Source organism: Canis aureus, chromosome 8 (genome assembly GCF_053574225.1).
Source record: "Canis aureus isolate CA01 chromosome 8, VMU_Caureus_v.1.0, whole genome shotgun sequence".
Taxonomy (NCBI): Eukaryota; Metazoa; Chordata; class Mammalia; order Carnivora; family Canidae; genus Canis; species Canis aureus.
In genome coordinates, this window is record NC_135618.1 from 49,704,581 (window position 1) to 49,724,110 (window position 19,530).

Consider the following 19,530-nt stretch of genomic DNA (forward strand, 5'->3'; position numbering starts at 1 on the left):
CTGGTCTAAAACCATTAGTTTCCACCCCCCCCCCCCCACCATGCTTTGATTCAAGAACTCCCCACTGTAGGGTCTTCAGCAGTAAGAAGTCTAAAAAAGATAAAAGTCAGTGAAAATAGCTTAGTTTAGAGGTGTCTGGGTGGCTCAGTGGTTGAGCATGTGCCTTCGGCTCCAGTCATGATCCCAGGGTCCTGGGATTGAGTCCCGCATCAGGCTCCCTGCAGGGAGCCTGCTTTTCCCTCTGCCTGTGTCTTTGCCTCTCTTTCTGTGTCTCTCATGAATAAATACATAAAATCTTTAAAGAAAAAAATAACTTAGTTTAGCACTTGTTAATATCCTCATCCAAAAAACAACCAAAGACTTCCTTGGCCCTCCTTCCCATCACAGACATTGTCAGTTATTAAGAGGCAACAAGCACCTGTATTATCCGGCATGGATGCCTGGTCTGTGTTTCTTTCCTTCTTGAAGACAATATTTCCAAGTTGCAGGACAGATGACACCACTTTCAGTATGGCTGGGGTGAGAAAAAAAACAAACAAACAGATAAGACACAGACGTCAACGCTCAGATGTTCAGGAAGTTTAGAGTCTAAAAGGTTTTCCCAATAACTTGACCTTAGAGCCAATCTACATCTTTCTCCCCCAAAGACTCAGTTGTGAGCTCCTAAGTCTAGGAAAAAGGCAAACTAACCTAATTCCCTGCTAACATGGTAGAAAATCTGGCTGGGGGTAGCAACATGTGTTCAGATGGTTCCTAAAAATCTTGGGTTACAAGGGAATACTGTACAGCAGGGGTTGGACCCAATCCATGGAGGAAACCACAGCCCATGAACCAACTCTGGCCCACTGCCTGCCATTGTAAATAAAGTTTTATTGAAACACAGCCACAATCATTCATCTACATGTCGTCAGTAGCTGTTGGATGTTAGAAGGGCAGAACTCAACAGTTGCAACAGAGGTCGTAGGACCCACAAAGTATTTACTATCTGACCCTTTACAGAAAATATTTGTCAACCCCTACAATACAGCAAGGAGAATGAATGATTTACAACCACAAACAATAAAGCTGTTGTATCTCACAAACACAAGCGCTGAACAAACAAGACGCCAAATGCAAATAAGAACAGAACTATGTAAGTCTGCTTACAGAAAGTTCAAGAACAGGAAAAACTCTGCTGTCAGAAGCCAGGAGAATGGTTATCCTTGACTGAGGGAAACTACGAGAAGGGCTATGGAAAGTTCTGGGGAGCTGTTAATGTTCTCTCAGTTAAAATGGGTGCCAGGAGCACAGGTGTATGTGATTAATAAAAATTAATCAAAATGTGCCCTTATGATATATGCAATTTTCTAAATGTAAATTATGTGTCAATAAAAGATGTTTCAAGAGCAAAAAACAAAACAAAACAAAAATCCCTGTGCTGCTTAATATCATCTGGCTGAGTGTACAAGATATTGATGCTAGAATTGAGAAGAAGGGGGAAATTTTTTCCCATTTGTTATCTAGGTGTCTTCAGAAAAAAACAACGTGTTCCCAGGCCCTGGGAACCCTTCAGATGCCATACTCAGCCATGTTAGTGTTAAAATGGCTCCTATATCTGAAATCCCCACAAGACCATGAGTTACTGGAGGTAGGGGATTGTCCTATCATCTCTGTATTCTCAAAGCCTACTTCAGGGTCCAGACACACATAAAAAGGAAGGGAAGATGGATAGAGGATGCAGGATGGACGGATGGAAGGACAGAAGGATGTATGGGTGGATGGAAGATGGATCATGGATGCATGTATGGAAGGAAGAGAGATGAAGCAATAGATCGATGAGCCAGTGGATGGATCAATAGAGGGATGAGTTGATCAATGGGTTGATGAGTGGATGGACTAATTGATGCATTGACAGATGGATGGATGGAAGATGAACAGATGACTACCTAATGCAAATGCTTGCCTTTAGTTTGACACAGATGCAAATCCCCCAGGGTTCTGGCTTCCAAGAAAAAAAAATCACTGTGTTCTGGAACAAAGCCTGGAGACCCCAGCCTTTTCTGATTCCTTAGGCCAAATGAAGGGTGACAGCCCTTCCCAACAGCTGTCCTCACACCTCAGGCACTCTGGTCCAGCTCAGCAGGAGGAAGGCCCAGTTACTGACCACCCACCCACCTGCTCCCACTATTACAGAAACCCTTCCTTTCCAAATAAGTAAAGCTTCTTTTGATGGGAAACAATCAAAGCAGCTTCTTTTAACAATACCAAAGGGGCTTTGTAAACTGTTAACTGCTATACTAATGATTTTTAAACTCCAAGTTTAAACTAAGGATTGCTGAAATGCCTACAGAGCCCAGTAAGCAGCCTAACTCGGGGTGGTCTCACTCTTGGCGCTACTGAAATCTGGGGTCAGGTATGTCTTTGGTGAGGGGGCTCCCCCCATGCATTTCTGTAGGATGCTTAGCAGCATCCCTGGTCTCTAACCACTAGGCATCAGGAATGTCTTCTCTCCTGAGGTGTGAGACTCAAAAATGTCCCCTGGAGGGCCAACCACCCCTGGTTGAGAGCTCCTGCTGGTCTAAATGAGCAAAGCAACTTATGGGGACTGTGGGGACACGTGGGGGCCATAACCCTGCCTGAAGGGGGACAGCTCATCTCTAGTCAGGGCTGCGGGGGAGGCAAGCCCAGTGCTGATTTTTCCAAGGTTAATGGAAACCTAGATTCTTACTATAAAATCTATTCATCTTTAAATGTTAGGAGCCCATTTTCTAAAAAGATATTTATTTATTTATTTATTTATTTATTTATTTATTTATTTATTTATTTATTTAAGAGAGAAGAGGGGAGAGGCAGAGGGGGAGAGAGAGAGTCTCAAGCAGACTTCCTACTGAGTGGGGTGAGGGGTGGGGTGGCAGGGGCTTGATCCCAGGACCCTGAGATTTACGAGTCATTTACAACCTGAGCCAAAACCAAGAGTTGGACACTTAACCAACTGTGCCACCCACACCCAGGAGCCAATTTAAAATGACTTTGGGGATGCCTGGGGGGTTCAGCAGTTGAGCATCTGCCTTCGGCCCAGGGTGTGATCCTGGGGTCCTGGGTTCGAGTTCCACGTCAGGCTCCCTGCAGGGACCTGCCTCTCCCTCTGTGTTTCTCACGAATAAATAAATAAAATGTTTAAAAATAAAAGATAAAATGGCTTTGAAGGCTGTGTAGGCCAATCTCCCTGTGGACTCAGGCCCCATCAGGCTGCTCTTTCTGGTACAGATAATGGGATCACAGAAATGGAAGAATGGCCGCCACACTGAGGCCGCAAGGGATGAACAAACAGAAAGAGCACTGGTGGGCAGCAAAGTGGCAAAGTGGAAGCAGCTACACCAACAGCAAGGGCGGTGAGGGCTGGTGGTCAGGGGCAGTGGCTGAACACCCCAGCTTCACCATGTGGAGCCTCAGTTTCTCTGTCTGCAAAATGGGGCACCTGCTTCACGAAGTTTCTATCAGGGGAAATGGGGCAAGCAAGGAGCATGGTCCAGTGGGTGCCAAACAGTCACCTGCAGTGGATTGTATGGAGGCCTCCCAAAAGATGCATCCAGTCAGAAACTAGAAATGTGAGCTTACAGAAAAAAAAGATCTTTGTGGGTGTCATGGAGTTAAGGAGCTCAGATGAATCGTATTGGTGGATTCACTTGGTGGACCCTAAATCCAATGACAGGTGTCTTGGTAACAGAAGAGGAAAAGGTGTGCACAGCGAAAGGCATGGTGACACTGGAGCCTGCAGGGACCCGTGTACAAGCCCAGGAGTGCCAGCCGCCAAGAAGCCAGGACACAGGCGTGGGACAGATGTTCCCTTAAGGCCTCCAGAAGGAGCAAACCATGCAAACACCGTGACTTTGGACTTTGAAAATCCAAAACTTTGGATTTCTGGCCTCCAGAGCTGTGAGAGAACCTATTTCTGTTGTTTGAGGCCCCCAAGTCTGTGCTCATTCGCTTCAGCAGTCCCAGGGAACCGACACACCACCCTCAGTGCCGAGGAATAGGGACACGGGCTTCCCAACATGGCCTGAGTACTGCCAGCGGCCCACAGGACGGGTGATCTTAGGTGACGTGGTTCTACAACTCCGACTCATTAGGTATTTACTCTAACTTACCAGAAATCGTGCAATCAGGACATACAATAAATGATTTTACAAAAATTGTTATTTAGGATAAAACCTGGAGCGTAAGGGCTGTAGAAATCTAGACCCTGCACAAAAATATTCAGCGAATGCTAATATGGCTTGGAACCCAGAAGTGGCATCATTTACAAATGATGAAGTCTGGGAAATGGATCTAGACAGTCCCTAGGAGGGGTCTGGGTGTCTGGGTGCTGGAGCTAGCTGCCAGGGGGTTCACTGCCTGGCCCTGTTCTTAGGAGCTGTGTGACCTCAAGTCAGGCATCAGCCTCTCTGGGCCTCTGTTTTGCCATCGGAAAGCCCATAAAAACACTTAGATCCTAGGATTGTCATGAGGAGGAAACGCCTAGCACCCGAACACGGTCGGGACCCAAGAACCACTGGTTGCTGTGATGTCATCATGACTCTAGCCCTACAGTGTCACTAGCTCTCTGTGTGGCTGGCACCTACTTCTCCCCACTGAGCTGCAGGAACCAGAGGGGCTGGTCACCTGGGGCTCCACGAAGCTCCGGGGCTCGCACCTGACCCCCCACCCCCCCAGGCCAGCCCCATTCTCCTCCAGCCTCTCTTGTGGAGCCCTGGGGGTCTCTCTGGAGCTGTAACTGGGGGCTGGCACACACACTGGTCTAGGTCCGAGTCCGACGGGGCATCACTCGTCGCACACGCTCATCCTAACACTCATCTGTGTCTGTGTCCCATCCACGCTGCTCTTCACTTAATGTTTTTCTAGCCATTCACTCACTTCTTCTTCCTGAAGCTTATTTTACTAGGAAACCGTATCGCAAGTGAAAGATGGGTTCCCTTGCCATATAAATAGGAGGCAACTATAGAAATCAATCCAGGGAAAAGGGAACGATATTAGCAAGTTCTAGCAAGATGCTGGGTCCAACGTCTGCTCTGTGTGGTGAAAGGGAGAAGGAGCAAGGACCAGAGGGGGCTGAAGACCTAGTGGGTGCCCAGCTGCTACTCTCTTCTTGAAACTCAACAGGAGAATTGAAAAGGGGCAGAGACGTGATAGTCATCCCGCAGTGGGATTCCACGTCACTGGGATTCCATGTTTTAGAATACACTGGGCTCTTCCTCGCTTTGATTTCCAGACCTTGATACTGATAGAGATTTTTGAAAGATTTTGTACAGGACAAAAGCCACCTTTCCGCAGACAAAAAAAAAAAAAAAAAAAAAAAAGATGGTGAATCACACAATGGGGTGTGAGAGTCCCTGAGACCTGAGAGGGACAACGTGCTGTGTGTCCTCGGGGAAACTCCTTCACTTCTCTGCACCTCAGTTCCTCATGTGCAAATTGAGGATAACAGTGGCCACATGGTTGGGTTCTTTGGATATTAAATAATGCATATCAAGCACTTAGCAATATTGCTTTGTCACTTTAACTACATCAGAAGTATTTCCGCCAGTATGTGTTTTGAAAATGATTTAGAAAGCAATCCTTTTCTTGGAGCACCGGGGTGGCTCAGTTGATTAAGTGTCTGCCATCGGCTCAGGTCATGATCCTGGGGTCCGGGGATGGGGGCCCCTGCTTCTCCCTCTCCTCTGCTTGCTCTCCCTCTCTCTCAAATAAATACATAAAATCTTTTTTTAAAAAAGAAACCAATCATTTTCTTTCTGAAGGCCAAATAATAATGGAATAAATCCTCTCTGATCAACATTTTAGTTTGTTCTGGTTTTTTTTATTATTTTAACACTGGATGTCTCCCCCGCCCCCGCCAAAGAGGCATTAGCGAATGCCTGGCACACAGCAAATACTTAATCATTAGTGGTTTGTGTGTGTGTTTAAAGCACAGATTAGAAGTAAAAATGACTCACATCCCAAATCAAATAAATCACTCTGGGAGAGCCAATGCCATTCAGGAAGGGGTGCTGTTAATATTGGACTCTGATGTGCGGCTCTGGCCAAAATCCACAAACACCATCCATTTGTCCACTGACCCATGGAGCCCGCTTTTTCTGGGGAGGGGAGGCTGCCCCTCGGCGGTGGGGAGCTGCCCCTCCCTGTCTGCTGCATTGCGGCAACCTTACCACTATTCTGGGGCTCCAAAGGGGTGTGGGCGTGGGAAGGGACAAACATTTTCCACAACCTTGTCCTGTGTTCCCAAAAGAGATTAACCTTGAACGCTGGGGCACATCTAACCCAGAAGGACAAGTATTTCTTGAAGCACAGTGTGGAAACCAAGATTATCTCTTTGAGCTTTCTTGATCTCAGGATCAAACATGTTTCCTGGCCATTGGTTGGTGATGCTGATGAACATGGGTCCATGCCCAGAACTGCCTTTCCAGGAGGAACCTGTTAACCCACTGCCTCAGTTTCTCCCCCCACCCCCACCCATCCTGTTCCCCTATGTTCTTGACAAGGCCAACGTCCTATCTCCAGCTCCAACATGGAATAGAGACCATAACATAAGCCACTCAGAGCTTTCCATAACCCTGCATCGTTGTGAATAACTCAGAAATATGACACCAACCTAAGCCAACTGGTAAGAGTCAATAAGACTCTACTCATGGACTCAGGCAGGGAACCCAATCTGTTCTGTTGGACATAAATCCAAAGGAGGTAAGGGCTGGAGCCATGGCAGCCCTTCTGCTGCCAAGAAACTGTAACCCACTTAAAGACAACATTGCTCTGAGACCAAGTTCTAGAGACACAGAACCCATTGTACCTGAAACCCACATCCCTGAACTTTCCAGCTCTGCAAGTGGATCATTTTCCTTTTTGCTTAAGCCAATTTGGGTCGCTTGAAACTGAAAGAGCCCTAACATATGAAGCCACTTTTCTAAAACACCAATAACCCATCTAAGGTAATATTCATTTTCCTTCTTCTTCTTCTTTTTTTTTTTTTTTTTTTTTTTTTTTTTTTTGAGGGAGTGGAAGCAAGCAGACATCTGTCCTGACCAGAGAAGAGCCTCTAATTCTGGCAGTCCTGAAGGTGTGAATCGAGGTTCCCTCACCAGCACCCAGCCTCCAGGTGTGAAGACTTACACAATTGCTCCTCCTCACTGAAGCCCATGATTGCCATGGCCTCTACTGTTTCCTGGAACATCTCGTCATCCTGGGCGGCCGGGATGGGCACAAAGCCATTGGAGAGGAATGTGTAGTTGTTGAAACCCTCCAAAAGCAAGTCATCTAGAAGGAGACAAAGATGGGGCGGTGATTAGGAAGATGGACTTTGGATATGAGGCAGGAACCTGGTAATGGGTCTGGACCATCATATTTTCATTTCATTTCCCAAGATATACACGGTTTAAAACTTTCCTTCTGTTCCATCCCACAGAAGGCACCACCAGCCATCACCAGCTTCATACAGTGGTGTAGGTTGTGCACTGTCCCAAGGTGTCTGGAGCCGAAACCTATGCTTGGCTCCATTTCCTAAGCCATGTTCCCCAACACAGGATTGCATCTAGCCAGAGGAAGAGATGCCTTTATCTCAGCTGCCCCCAAACACCCTGCCTTTAGGAACAGAGCTGCCTGTAGAGTTAGATAATTATTTATCCATCCACTTAGGAAACTATCACATCATTAATACACATGATTTTAAAAATCAAGTACTACTAAAAGGTTTATAATAAAAACACCATTCCTTGTCCATCCTTTGTCCAATTCCTACCTTACCCTATAGTATTACTTCTACCTTTTTTAGCTGTTCCTTCTGGTACTTAGCACCCTCTCTCTATTTAACAGGCTTAATATAAATTACATATAACACAGGCTTGTATATATGTCATTTTTATGTAGGCTTATATAAATTATAATGTTAATGTTTATATATCACCTATAATTGGCTATTTCTGCATATTCCAAAATGAGATATTATCTAAGGATCCCCTGCAATGGTGGATAAAGATTTAGCTCTCTTACACTGCCTTCCTATACATCTGTTTCTACTCGAGTCAATAAATAAAGTTGATGTCAGGGCTTGTCAAATCTAGTCTGCTGGTTGTTTCCTAAATAAAGTTTTATTGGAACACAGCCACTCGCAGCTCCTTGTCTCTTTTCTAAGTCTGCTTTCATGCTACGGGGGCAGGCAGATTTGAGCAGCTGCCACAGAAATGATGCCCTCCAAACCTAAAATATTTACTATCTGGCCCTTTAGCAAAAACATTTGCCAACTCTGGTTCTATCAGGAAACGTGGTTCTCTGTAAAGTGATTTCTGGGGTTACATTTTGTTGCTACTCTTATTCAGCCCTGCCCCCACATTTATAATTGCTTCTCATTTTCTTGTAGGCTTTGCTTTTAGGACGGCCTCCAATACATCAAGTGTCCTCCTCCAGATAAATCTTTAATGAAGCTGGATTTGATTATGGTTTTGGAGAAAAGTCAATGAGATACTTTTCCTTTTGAACAAAGGTCTTTCACGGGTCAAGTCACTTGGAAGGTGCCTCAGGTTAAATTGACCCAAGACACCAGTTAACTCCAGCCTTTGGATTAGCCGCGATGCCTGATTAAAGTCACAAGGATTTGGGTCTTGGCCAAGATTTCATGATCCAGATTATGGGTAAATTTAGAAATGCTTGATCCTCTCTAAAAGCCTAACCTCTTCCCAGATCTATCAGCAAGAATAAAAATGGCCCCTTGGAATTTCAGTAGTTAGCCTTATCCTTGCCCAATTTCTGGGAGACTAGGGACACAGCACAAAACTGGAGCCCAGATTACCAAACAAGCAAACAGTTGACCTCGGTGCCAAAGACAAGGAGAGACATACACATTTCTCCCTGGGCCACCTCATAATGTCCTGCACTACAGCTGATAATTTACCTAATTTCCAGCGTACAACATCTGTTCAGCATGTATCCCCCTTTTAGTCAAAATTTTGCCCCCTGGGACTCTATTATATGCTCCAGATCACCAAGCATCAGGATTAAACAATGAATGAGGTTCGCCTCCCTAGTGGTGGAACATCGCAACACACCTCATCACAGCAGAGGCACCACCGCACACATCCCTTCCGTAGGGTTTCTTCAGCAAAATAACTAACCCTGGGTTCCCAAAAGTGACGAGAAGCAAAGTTTGCGTTGCTATCTTATAATTTTAGTCTTAAAATCATCACTGTATTGACTGGTATGTTCTTTTTTTTTTCCAGCTATGTGATCTGTATTTTCTTCTAAGAGTTAGCATGCTCAGAACACATAATTTCCTACTGGAACCTGGTATACAGTAGGTTGCACTTACAGGGAAAAATACTTTCCCTACCGGTGACAGATGTTAACTATACTCATGGTGGTGATCACTTCACAATATATATAAATGTAGAATCATTATGTTGTATACCTGAAACTATGCTATATGTTAGTTATACCTCAAGATAAATATTTTTTCCCTAGGGTGCCTGGGTGGCTCAGTTAAGTATCTGAAGCTTGATTTCAATTTTTAAGATTATTTATTTATTTATTTATTTATTCATGAGAGACACACAATGAGAGAGAGAGAGAGAGAGGCAGAGACACAGGCAGAGGGAGGAGCAGGCTCCATGCAGGGAGCCCGACGTGGGACTCAATCCCAGGTCTCCAGGATCGCACCCTGGGCTGCAGGCAGCTCTAAACCGCTGCGCCATCGGGGCTGCCCTGAAGCTTGATTTCAGCTCAGGTCATGATCTCAGGGTCGTGAGATTGAGCCCCATGTTGGGCTCTGCACTCAGCGGGGAGTCCTCTTAGGATTCTCTCTCTCCTTGCTCTGCTCCTCCCCGACTCGTGTGTGTGTGTCTAAATAAAATCCTTTTAAAAATATTTTCCTTTTTTTAAAAATATTTTCCCCTACAACAGAGGTAAGCAACTATAGCATACTGCCTACTTTGTAAATAAAGTTTTATTGTAATTTAGCTATGTGCACTTGCTGTATATATTGCCTATGGCTGCCTTTGCTTTACAACAGCAGAGCTGAGTAGTTGTGACAAAGCGCCTTCACCTGCAAAAAGCCTAAAAGATGTATTACCTAGTCCTTTACAGATGGCTTGTTGGCCCCTGCCCCATAAAGGCCACTTAAGGTTGATTTCAACACGGATAATGAAAAGTGCTTGGTTTCCCTTCCAGACGCCTTATGAAATTGCATCTTACATACTTCCAAGTTTTGTAAACTGGCAAATACTGCAATTGTCTCTCTCCCTTCTTGGAAGGCAGATTGTATCTAATTGGACTTGATTAGTTAATCAACCAACATCTAATTAGACTGGCTGCTATGTCCCATAGCAGGTGCTCAGTAAATGTGGCCTGAACCAAAGCCACAGTCACTGAAAGGAGATGAGGACTCATACACCTGCCACCCAAAGATAATTATTCCCCTCGGGATCCCTGGGTGGCGCAGCGGTTTGGCGCCTGCCTTTGGCCCAGGGCGCGATCCTGGAGACCCGGGATCGAATCCCACATCAGGCTCCCAGTGCATGGAGCCTGCTTCTCCCTCTGCCTGTGTCTCTGCCTCTCTCTCTCTCTCTCTCTCTGTGACTATCATAAATTAAAAAAAATAATAATAATAATTATTCCCCTGGCAGCACGTGAAGCTCTGGTTTAACAGCCAATCTATTAACCTTGGATCACGATAAGTGGGAGAGCTGAACCCCACACCCCTCCAGTGATGTGTCCTCGTAAGTCACTTACTTTTCATCTTGTCCTTGGCTCCAGCAATCAGGTAGTAAAAGATGTGGAACGTCCTCTCGTCTCTGGCTTGGCGAATCGCTCGGGACTTCTCCAGCAGATCTGGTTTGCAGGGGGAGTTAAGAATTCTGGGGATACCACAGGTGTTCCCCTTGCCAGAACCTACCCTTCCTCCCCAATCCCTGCCTCACCAATTGCAGGGCGGGACATCTCATTTGAGCCTCACAAACTATCCTAGGAAGTAAATGCAAATATTATTTGTATTTTCAACATAGAGAAACAGAGGCTCAGGGAAAGAAGTCATTGTCCAAGAGCACACAGCTAGGAAGTGGCAAAGCAATGTCTGTGGTGGCCAAAAATACCCTGGGGTTTGACTTGCCTCGGGAAGGAGAATGGGAACACAGCCCTAATTCACCTAAGGGGAGAGCCCATTCTGCTGTGGTGCGGCATGGAGACCAGGGGGTCGCGGATTGCAGGGGATGGCACACGGGTGGCTGGGCTGTTGCACCAGATGGATTTCTTCACCCCCAAGTGCAATGTTGTAGGACATTGGGGCAGGCCCACCTGTGCTCTGCAAAGGTGGCAGTCTTGCCTTCCTGGAGACCTAAAACCAGCTAACAGTTGCCTCAGCTGCCCCAACCCACTTCCAACTGCGCATCCTTAGAAGCCTTGTTAAAATCCAGGGGCCAACCCATTGCTGGAGCTCTGAGTCTGCAGGTCTGGGGCAGGGCCGGAGGCCTGCATTTCTAACAAGCTCCCGGGTGACACAGGTACTGCTGGCCAGGCTACATACTTTGCCGGCCACTGATCTAAAGGGCAGAAGCTGAGGCCAGAGGGAGGGCTCTCTGTCCGGGACTTGCCACAAATGTTTGATAGGAAATGAACAGCTGAGAAGTGTGAGTGGGGGCCGGAGAACAAGCTATAAAGCAGACTCTTCCCTGGGCTGGAGGAGGGCTGGCCATGCAGCTCCAAGATCGTGGGGCTCTCAGCCCATAGAGGGCCCCTGGTCTCAGAGAGGCTGGGCTGGTTGGTGGCTGGGGGCCTGCTTCCCCCAGAACACACAAGAAGCTGTTTCCTTACACCTAAAGAACCAGGATTCCACTGGCCCACCAGCACCCATGTCCTGGCATCAGCATCCCAGTGGCAGCTCAGGGCACGGCTGGGTCCTCTGCAGACACCGCATCCCCACCTCTCAGAGTAGGGCCAGAAGTAAATGAGATACTATGTCCCTAGGTCCCAGGCTGGCACCCAATGCACAGTGACCCCTGCGTAAGGTTAACGATCATAAAAATGTCACAACCCTTGGGCCAGAAGAGTTTCAGAATTTGCTAGACTTTGGACAGACCACTGTGGATATATGAGTATCATAGGACACTTTTTTAAAAAGATGTATTTATTTATTTATTCACTCAAGAGACACAGATTGAGAGGCAGAGACACAGGCAGAGGAAGGAACAGTCTCCTTGTGGGGAGTCTGATACGGGACTTGATCCCAGGACCCCAGGATCACGACCTGAGCCAAAGGCAGATGCTCAACCACTGAGCTACCCAGGTGCCCCCGTATGACACTCTCGATGGTTCCGAGGGACCCACCGATACAGCAAAAGGTGTCACTGCTCTCCTAAGGGGAATAGAGATAGAGACACTACAAATTGCCTCTTGTGGGCTCAGTCGCTTTTACCACCAGCTGAGTTTTGGTTTTCAGAAGTTTCTGGATTTTAGAATCTGTGGGCCTGTATTGTAAGAGGCTTTGAAAGGAAACACTGCCCTGCATGGACTGACATGACAGAGTGGGGGAGAAGACACAATCTGATTCAGGGATCGGGGGGTTCAGGGAAGAAATGCTCATCCCCCTGTGGCTTCAGCCAATTTTAACACAGTCACCCAGAGCCTGGTTCTCACGTGTGAATTTAAGGCACTAGCATTTGCTGTGGGCGCTTCTCTAGATGAATACTGACATTTTGCACCGTATGAATACTGATTTTCCAGGGAACAGAGTTTGGGTGGATTAAAATAGAAAATGACAAAAGTTGGGGGTGCCTGGGAGGTTCACTCTGTAGAGTAGCTGACCCTTGATTTCAGCTCAGGTGGTGCTCTCAGAGCCGGGAGATAGAGCCCCGTGTGGGGCTCTGTCCTCGGCAGGGAGTCTGCTGGAGAGTCTCCCCCTCCCTCTCCTGCCTCTGCCTCTCCCTGCCTACCCGCATGTGCTCTCTCTCTCTCTTAAAAAGAAAAAAAAGGCGGGGGGATCCCTGGGTGGCTCAGAGGTTTAGTGTCTTCAGCCCAGGGCATCATCCTGGAGTCCCAGGATCGAGTCCCGCATCAGGCTCCTTGCAGGGAGCCTGCTTCTCCCTCTGCCTGTGTCTCTGCCTCTCACTGTGTGTGTCTCATGAATAAATAAAATCTTCTAAAAAATGAGAGAAATTAATGGTGGCGTAACAGCCACAGATGCTCACTGTGGGCCACACCCTGGGCCGAGGGCCATGCTCATCATTTCACTGAACCACAATTTAACGGCAGCTCCACAAGTAGGGGCTGTTATCACCCCCATTTCACAGGTGGCAAAAGTGAGGCTCAGAGAGGCCAGGTGACTTGCCCCAGACCCCACAGCTAACACGGCAGAGCTGAGAACGAACTGAGACCCGAGGCACCCCCAAGTCCTCCCTCACCCAAGGCACCAAGATGCACTAGAACATTCCCTGGGATCCCATGAGTACCGAGCATGTGCTCCACAAGCGACTATAAAAACACAACGTTCTCGAGCCTGAGAGGCATCTGTTGTGCTTCTAAGTTGGTTGATCCCTGAACCACAGACTGGTCCCCGAGTCCAGAAATTTCTAAGTGGCTCCACTTTGCCATCCAGAGTCTCAAAAAGGCAGTGCTATAGGTCCTCTGCAGCACCGCTGTTCCTCTGGGCAAGTCCTGACTCCACTAATTTCTTATCTCTGGGCTGGAAACTGGTTACAGACCAGCTCCCTAAGTAGGACAAGGGGGCCATGGCCCTGAAAGGATAAAGTGAAGGGGCAGCTGGGTGGCTCAGCAGTTGAGCATCTGCCTTCAGCTCAGGTTGTGATCCCGGGGTCCCAGGATCGAGTCCCACATCGGGCTCCCTGCATGGAGCCTGCTTCTCCCTCTGCCTGTGTTGTGTCTCTGCCTCTCTCTCTCTCTCTCTCTGTGTGTCTCTTATGAATAAATAAAATGGGATGAAAGAAAGAAAGAAAGAAAGAAAGAAGAAAGAAAAAAGAAAGAAAGAGAAGGAAAGAAAGAGATCACATAAGAGCCGATACTCAGCCAGCCTTATCCTGTCCCTGGCGCAGTCCCAATTGCTTTTTATGTGAATTAATTCACTTTATTCTCACAGCAGCTCTGTGAGGCAGGTACTGTTATCACCCCCATGAGTGATAACAGATGAGGCACAGAGATGTTGAGTAACTGGCACAAGGTCACCCAGCTAAGGAGAGGTCAACCCAGAACCACACGCAGGCTGCGTGGGGTTCACATTTGCGTGAACACCATGTGGAATGCCTGCTGTCGAGGGATAACAACTCCAGGGCAGATTTGTTCTGGAAGGAACCCAAGAGCCTGGGGGAGAGAGGGGGGCAGCTCTTGCACCTTCCCAGGGCCTCTCGGGCTCGGGGCAGGAGGTGGGTTGCAGGGCAGGTGCTGTGTGACCTGGGCTCAGCAAAGGATACACGTCTCAATGTTGGCTCCCACGATGTAGCCGGTGACGTCGAAGTTGATGCGGATGAATTTGCCCTGCCAACAGGAAAACATAGTTCCTGGGGGGCTCCCCAGCCTCAGCTCCCCAAAATCAATTTCATTTGGCTCTTGCAATGCCCCTCAGCTGGTCATGGTTATCCCCATTTTATTATTTTATTTTGGGGGTTATCCCCATTTTAAAGATGGGCAAAGTGAGGCTGAGAGAGGCAATGTGACCTACCCAATGGGACAGTGCTCTTAAGAGGTAGAGTCACAGTAAGGAGGAGGTAAGTTTTGTGGCTAGAGGACTCCCTCCCTGCCCCCTGCCCAGATGCATGCTGGCCCCACCACGATCCACCAGGCTCCAGTTAATCCAGCTAGGAATCAAGCCTCCTCTTTGGGTGAGCCATGTCTTCATGTCATTAACCACCCACTTTTGGGGTTCTCCTGCCCCCTCTGGGGCTCAAGGGGGAGAGGGAGCCCCTTGGAGTCTGCAGAAGCATGGGGCATGGGTGGAAGGTGGCACCTCTTGCCCCATTGACTTTCAGCTCCCCAACTAGACCACAAGCCTCATGAAGGCTGGAACCACTTCTGAATTGTCTGCTACAACCCTGTGAGCCTGGCTCAGCATCTGGTCTACAGCAAATGATTAACAAAAACCAACAGAGCAAACAAAAAAGCAAGAAGATGGTGCATGTAACCATGTACAAATGACTATACACAGCAGGTGCCTACTAAACACTTGCTGAAGGATGTATGTGCCTCGTACCTAGTGAGGGCTCAATTCGTGTTTTGCTGATTAAATGAATGAGTATTAAGTGTCTAGCACCTACTAGGTGTTCAGTAAATATTTACTGAATAAACATCAAGGGACGCCTGGGTGGGTCAGCGGTTGAGTGTCTGCCTTCAGCTCAAGGTGTGATCCCAGAGTCCCGGGATCGGGTCCCGCACAGGGCTCCCTGCACGGAGCCTGCTTCTCCCTCTGCCTGTGTCTCTGCCTCTCTCTGTGTCTCATGAAAAAATAAATAAAATCATTTTTTTTAAAAGAATAAATGTCAAATGCCTCAGAGGTGCCTAGTATCCAGCAGATGCTCAGTGAATACCTGTGAAGTGAATGAGTGAATGAATGAAGGGATGCGTGGCAGGAGCCCTTGCAGCGTGGTAAGGTCACAACAGGACTGAAGACGCAGAGCCATACGCTGCTGGGACATGCACCCCCGCATCCTGCCTCGGACTCTCCCCCCTTCTCTGGCGGGAGAGGACACCGCAGGGGTTTTGCTACTTACAAATCGTGAGGAGTTGTCGTTCTTGACCGTCTTGGCATTGCCAAAAGCCTCCAGAATCGGGTTTGCTTGTAGAAGCTGCTTTTCCAGCTCACCCTGGAATTTATTCACGTCTAGTTAGTGGAGAAAGTAGCCCAGGCGCTCAGGGTCCTGCGGTGGACAGAGGCCGTCCCCGAACTCGGCCCCTTCCCTGCAGCTTCTCTCCTATCCTGTCTCCTGCCCCGGTCGACACTCCAAAACTAGTGGCCAGGTCTGCTCAAGGATTTCAGAAGACAAGCAAGTGGCCGGGCTGTCTCACAGCTGGGACCTCTGTTCCCTAGGAAGGGCGCTTTCTGACCAGGGCTTGCTCATCTGTGCAGCGTTACTTCACTCAGAACCACTGCACGTTCTTTCCCCGGGCCTCCGTCGACCAGGAGGGCAACACGGGGAGCTGTCCCTAAAGGGACAAGACGGGAAGCTGCTACTTATTTCTACATTCATTCCCTCACGCGCCCTGCTCCTCTGCCAAGACGAAAGGAAGATGTCACCTCCGTGAAAGTCCCAGGCACAAAGTTGAGGACGTCATCTACACGGTAATGAACTGCGCTCCTCGGAGCTGTGCAGTGCACAACCTGCCCTGCTGTCCGTGGCAGTCCTGCTGCTGCGCACGTTTAATCGGCAGCTGTCTTTAAGCTGACCTCTACATTCCTTCTCCTGAGGGGTTTAGTGTGATTTTTTTTTTTTTTTGTAAGTTGCAAGTTTCCTCTTCTCGGGCCTAGTTTTCTGAAGTCTTTTATGGAAGACCAATAAGGAATGCACAAAACCCACCGGGAATCGTCTTAACCGAACTGCAGAACAAAGCCTCAAAGCAGGTCGCCTGAGCTCCATTCATCAGGTTAAATGCAGCGGAGGCTGTCCACAGCCCACCGGCCCCCTCCGAGGGGGCTCCTGTGCACAGACGCGGTCACGTGATTAATCGTGGCAGAAAAGGGCCAACGAGGTAAGTCATGCCAGGAAAGCGATGAGCTGCTTTTGCCTAGCCCGGAAACATGGCAGTTGCAGACCGGCCCAGTGGCCTCCCCATCCAAGCCCTTCCTCCAGGCCCCCCTGGGACCCGAGGGTTTCCTCTTGTCCCCTTGTCCCCTCTGCCGAGCTCCCTGCCCCTGTCCTCAGGCCAGTGGGACTGGGCTTAAAAAAAAAAAAAAAAAGCTGGGAAGGTTCTAGAGGGGAGGGGGAGCGCTCAGCTTGCTGCCTGGGCCTCTGTCCACTAGGAGGGCATCACGGGTAGCTGTCCCGGAAGGGACAAAACAGGAAGCTGCTACTTATTTCTGCATTTATTCCTTCATACGCCCTCAAAGATGAAATGAAGGTGTCACCTCCATGAAAATCTTGGGCACAAGTAAAATTCCCATAACTGGGATCCGTGGGAATCTGCAAGGAGGGCAAAGGGCTAAGGGGATTACTACTGTCAACACAAACTTGGGGTCCCCGTGTGCCCCCAAAAAAGGTTCCCTGTCTAGAATGGGAATTCTGGCTGACAGGGACAAAAAAAAAAAAAAAAAGATTCTTCTCGGGAGAGCTTTAAACATGGACATCTGGTTCCAACTGCTCATTGTATGGACGATGAGAACCGTGGCCCAGAGAAGTTAAGTGACTTGGCCAGGGTCACACAGGAGCAGATCCCAAATAAGAATCCCGACTCTCCTTCTGATCCATCCAGGACATTGCCTCCCAGCGTCTAACTAGGACGGAGTGAGTGTGACCCCAGCCCTGGATGCTAGGACCTCTGAGGATCTCTTGCAGAATGGGACCCATATGCCAGCCCCCCCACCCCAAGCTCTGCGTTAGAGAGGAGTTCATGTCTGCAGAGGTCCAGGCAGGGGACCCTGTCGTGTGCCGCATAGCTGGGGCCTTACCGTGCCACCAAAGCTAGTGCATCGCAAACTCCAAGTCTCCCGTGTCCGGAGCCTTGGGTCAAGCAACCGGCATGCAAAGACAGACACGCACTGCACACACATGCACGAGGACACACCGGTGTGCGGGGGCCAGGGCTCGGGGGAGAAATTCAGGGATGACGGCAGGGAGGAGGGGGAGGGAGGCATGCCACAGCAGTGCCATTAACCGACTGTCAATCAAGCCAGGGAAGCTTCAGGGCCAGACAGTCCTAAAACGCTCAACCAGATGGGACAGACGTTTCTAGGGCGGTCCAGTTCGGGGGGGTCCCGGCGGAGGATGCATTGGTGGGAAAGGGTGGGGGGTTCATTCTGAACCAGGGACATCCGTTCCAGGCTGGAGGCCCCCCCGGGGCATTCTGGTGGGGGCCCTGCGGCGGGCGAATGTGCCCAAAACCACACGCTGGCGTCGGACCCCCACCGGACGGTCCTTTGGTGAGCTTGTCGGTTTGGACTGTGACACTCGGGGGCCCCGCCCCTTCTACCATCAGCTATGGGACTCAGTGGGTGCAACAGGAGCATGCAGATCTAAATACACTCCGTGCCTCCCGTACACACCAGGAAAACACTCCCAGTTACTCACGTAGGCAAGAGCTGGGCCTTGCTGTAGTTGAACAATATGGTATAAAACAAATATCAGTGTCATTCCAATCACGTGCACATCAGGGGCAGGAAAATGAAGATTTCAATACCCCCAGCCCCACCCACCACCCACCCTGACCCCAGACAGCCTGGATCCCCCAGAGTAACCGGAGAGGCAGCAACTTTTCTTTGATTCAGTTTCCTTTCCATTCCGGCTCATTCCTTTTAAGAATTTCCCAGAGATGCAGACATCTCGAAAGGTTTTGTGACGGTGGGGGAGGCGGGGGGGGGGGGGGGGACCAATAACAGATTAAAATGTGACCAACAAGATGCTGTCTGAGACAGGTTTGCAGACGTGGAGGAGAAAAGTGTCCGGCACATCGCAGGCACAGGGGAGAGATCGGTCATTATTAAGTGTTCTCATCTCTTAGGTTTACGGTTACAGGGAAAGACGACGCAGCGAAAAGCCACGTTCACTGCCACGCAAACTTAACCGCAGGATGGTGTGTTCCAACACGTTGTGCCAGAGACGGCTTGGAAATGCTGGATTTCCTGCATCTGTGGCAGGGAGGAGGGCTCCCCCAGCCACGAGCGGCGCCTGCCCCAGACCTCCGAGAGCCTCCAGACGGGCCGTCTCTGTGACAGCTCCTGCGATGGCAGGAGCCGTGACACCCGAAGCCGTCTCCAGGCCACCAATCTGCTGTCGCCCCAGCCCCAAACCTTCAGACAGAGGCGCCAGCAAGTCCTTCAAGCAGCCCCACTGCATGTCCCCTCCTCGGGGACAGATGAGGCCAGGCCAAGACAGAGGAGGACAGAGAGGGGGATGGACCCAAGGTGGGATGATGCTAGAAACTTGCTCTTCTTTTCCTTCCGAGCCCCCCAACTGCGTCACTGTGGGTTTATCTGAATGGTCATTTGTCAGCGATCTCTCTTCCCCACCCACCTAGAAGCCCGGGTGAACAGAATGACAGCATTGCTCGGATGCAGGGCTGGACCCCATCCTACGATGCCCGGCACACAGTGGATACTCAGTCAAGTGCACTGGACCAAAGCCCAGAGCCGAGTGACACTGATATTCCCAGCCCCTGGGGTCTCAGTCAAAGGAGCACGCGGAGGAGCGACAGGTGTGTCTCGGCCCTACAGAGTTTACATTTACAGTGGTGGTTCCCAGCCGGGGGCAATTGGGTACCCCCAGAGGACCCCTGGTGATGCTCGTAGATGTTTCTGGTTGTCACAGCTTGGTGGAGGGCTTGCTACAAGCATCTTGTGCGGAGAGGCCAGGATGCTGCTCA

The 19,530-nt window shown here is 49.2% G+C and overlaps 1 protein-coding gene across 4 annotated transcripts in view; it reads right to left on the bottom strand.

The window, feature by feature from the left end:
* Positions 1-19,530, bottom strand: part of MYH11 (myosin heavy chain 11) — a 114,907-nt gene that overhangs the window by 40,650 nt on the left and 54,727 nt on the right. For 2 of the 4 annotated variants that reach the window (XM_077906733.1, XM_077906735.1), the window contains exons 6-11: positions 18,240-18,260; positions 15,729-15,821; positions 14,436-14,499; positions 10,750-10,848; positions 7,144-7,287; positions 419-514 (exon numbers count right to left, since the gene is read on the bottom strand). In XM_077906733.1, the coding sequence (XP_077762859.1) occupies positions 419-514; positions 7,144-7,287; positions 10,750-10,848; positions 14,436-14,499; positions 15,729-15,821; positions 18,240-18,260 (517 nt within the window). The remainder of the gene's footprint in view (positions 1-418; positions 515-7,143; positions 7,288-10,749; positions 10,849-14,435; positions 14,500-15,728; positions 15,822-18,239; positions 18,261-19,530) is intronic. The other 2 variants (XM_077906734.1, XM_077906736.1) reach the window with 1 other exon arrangement.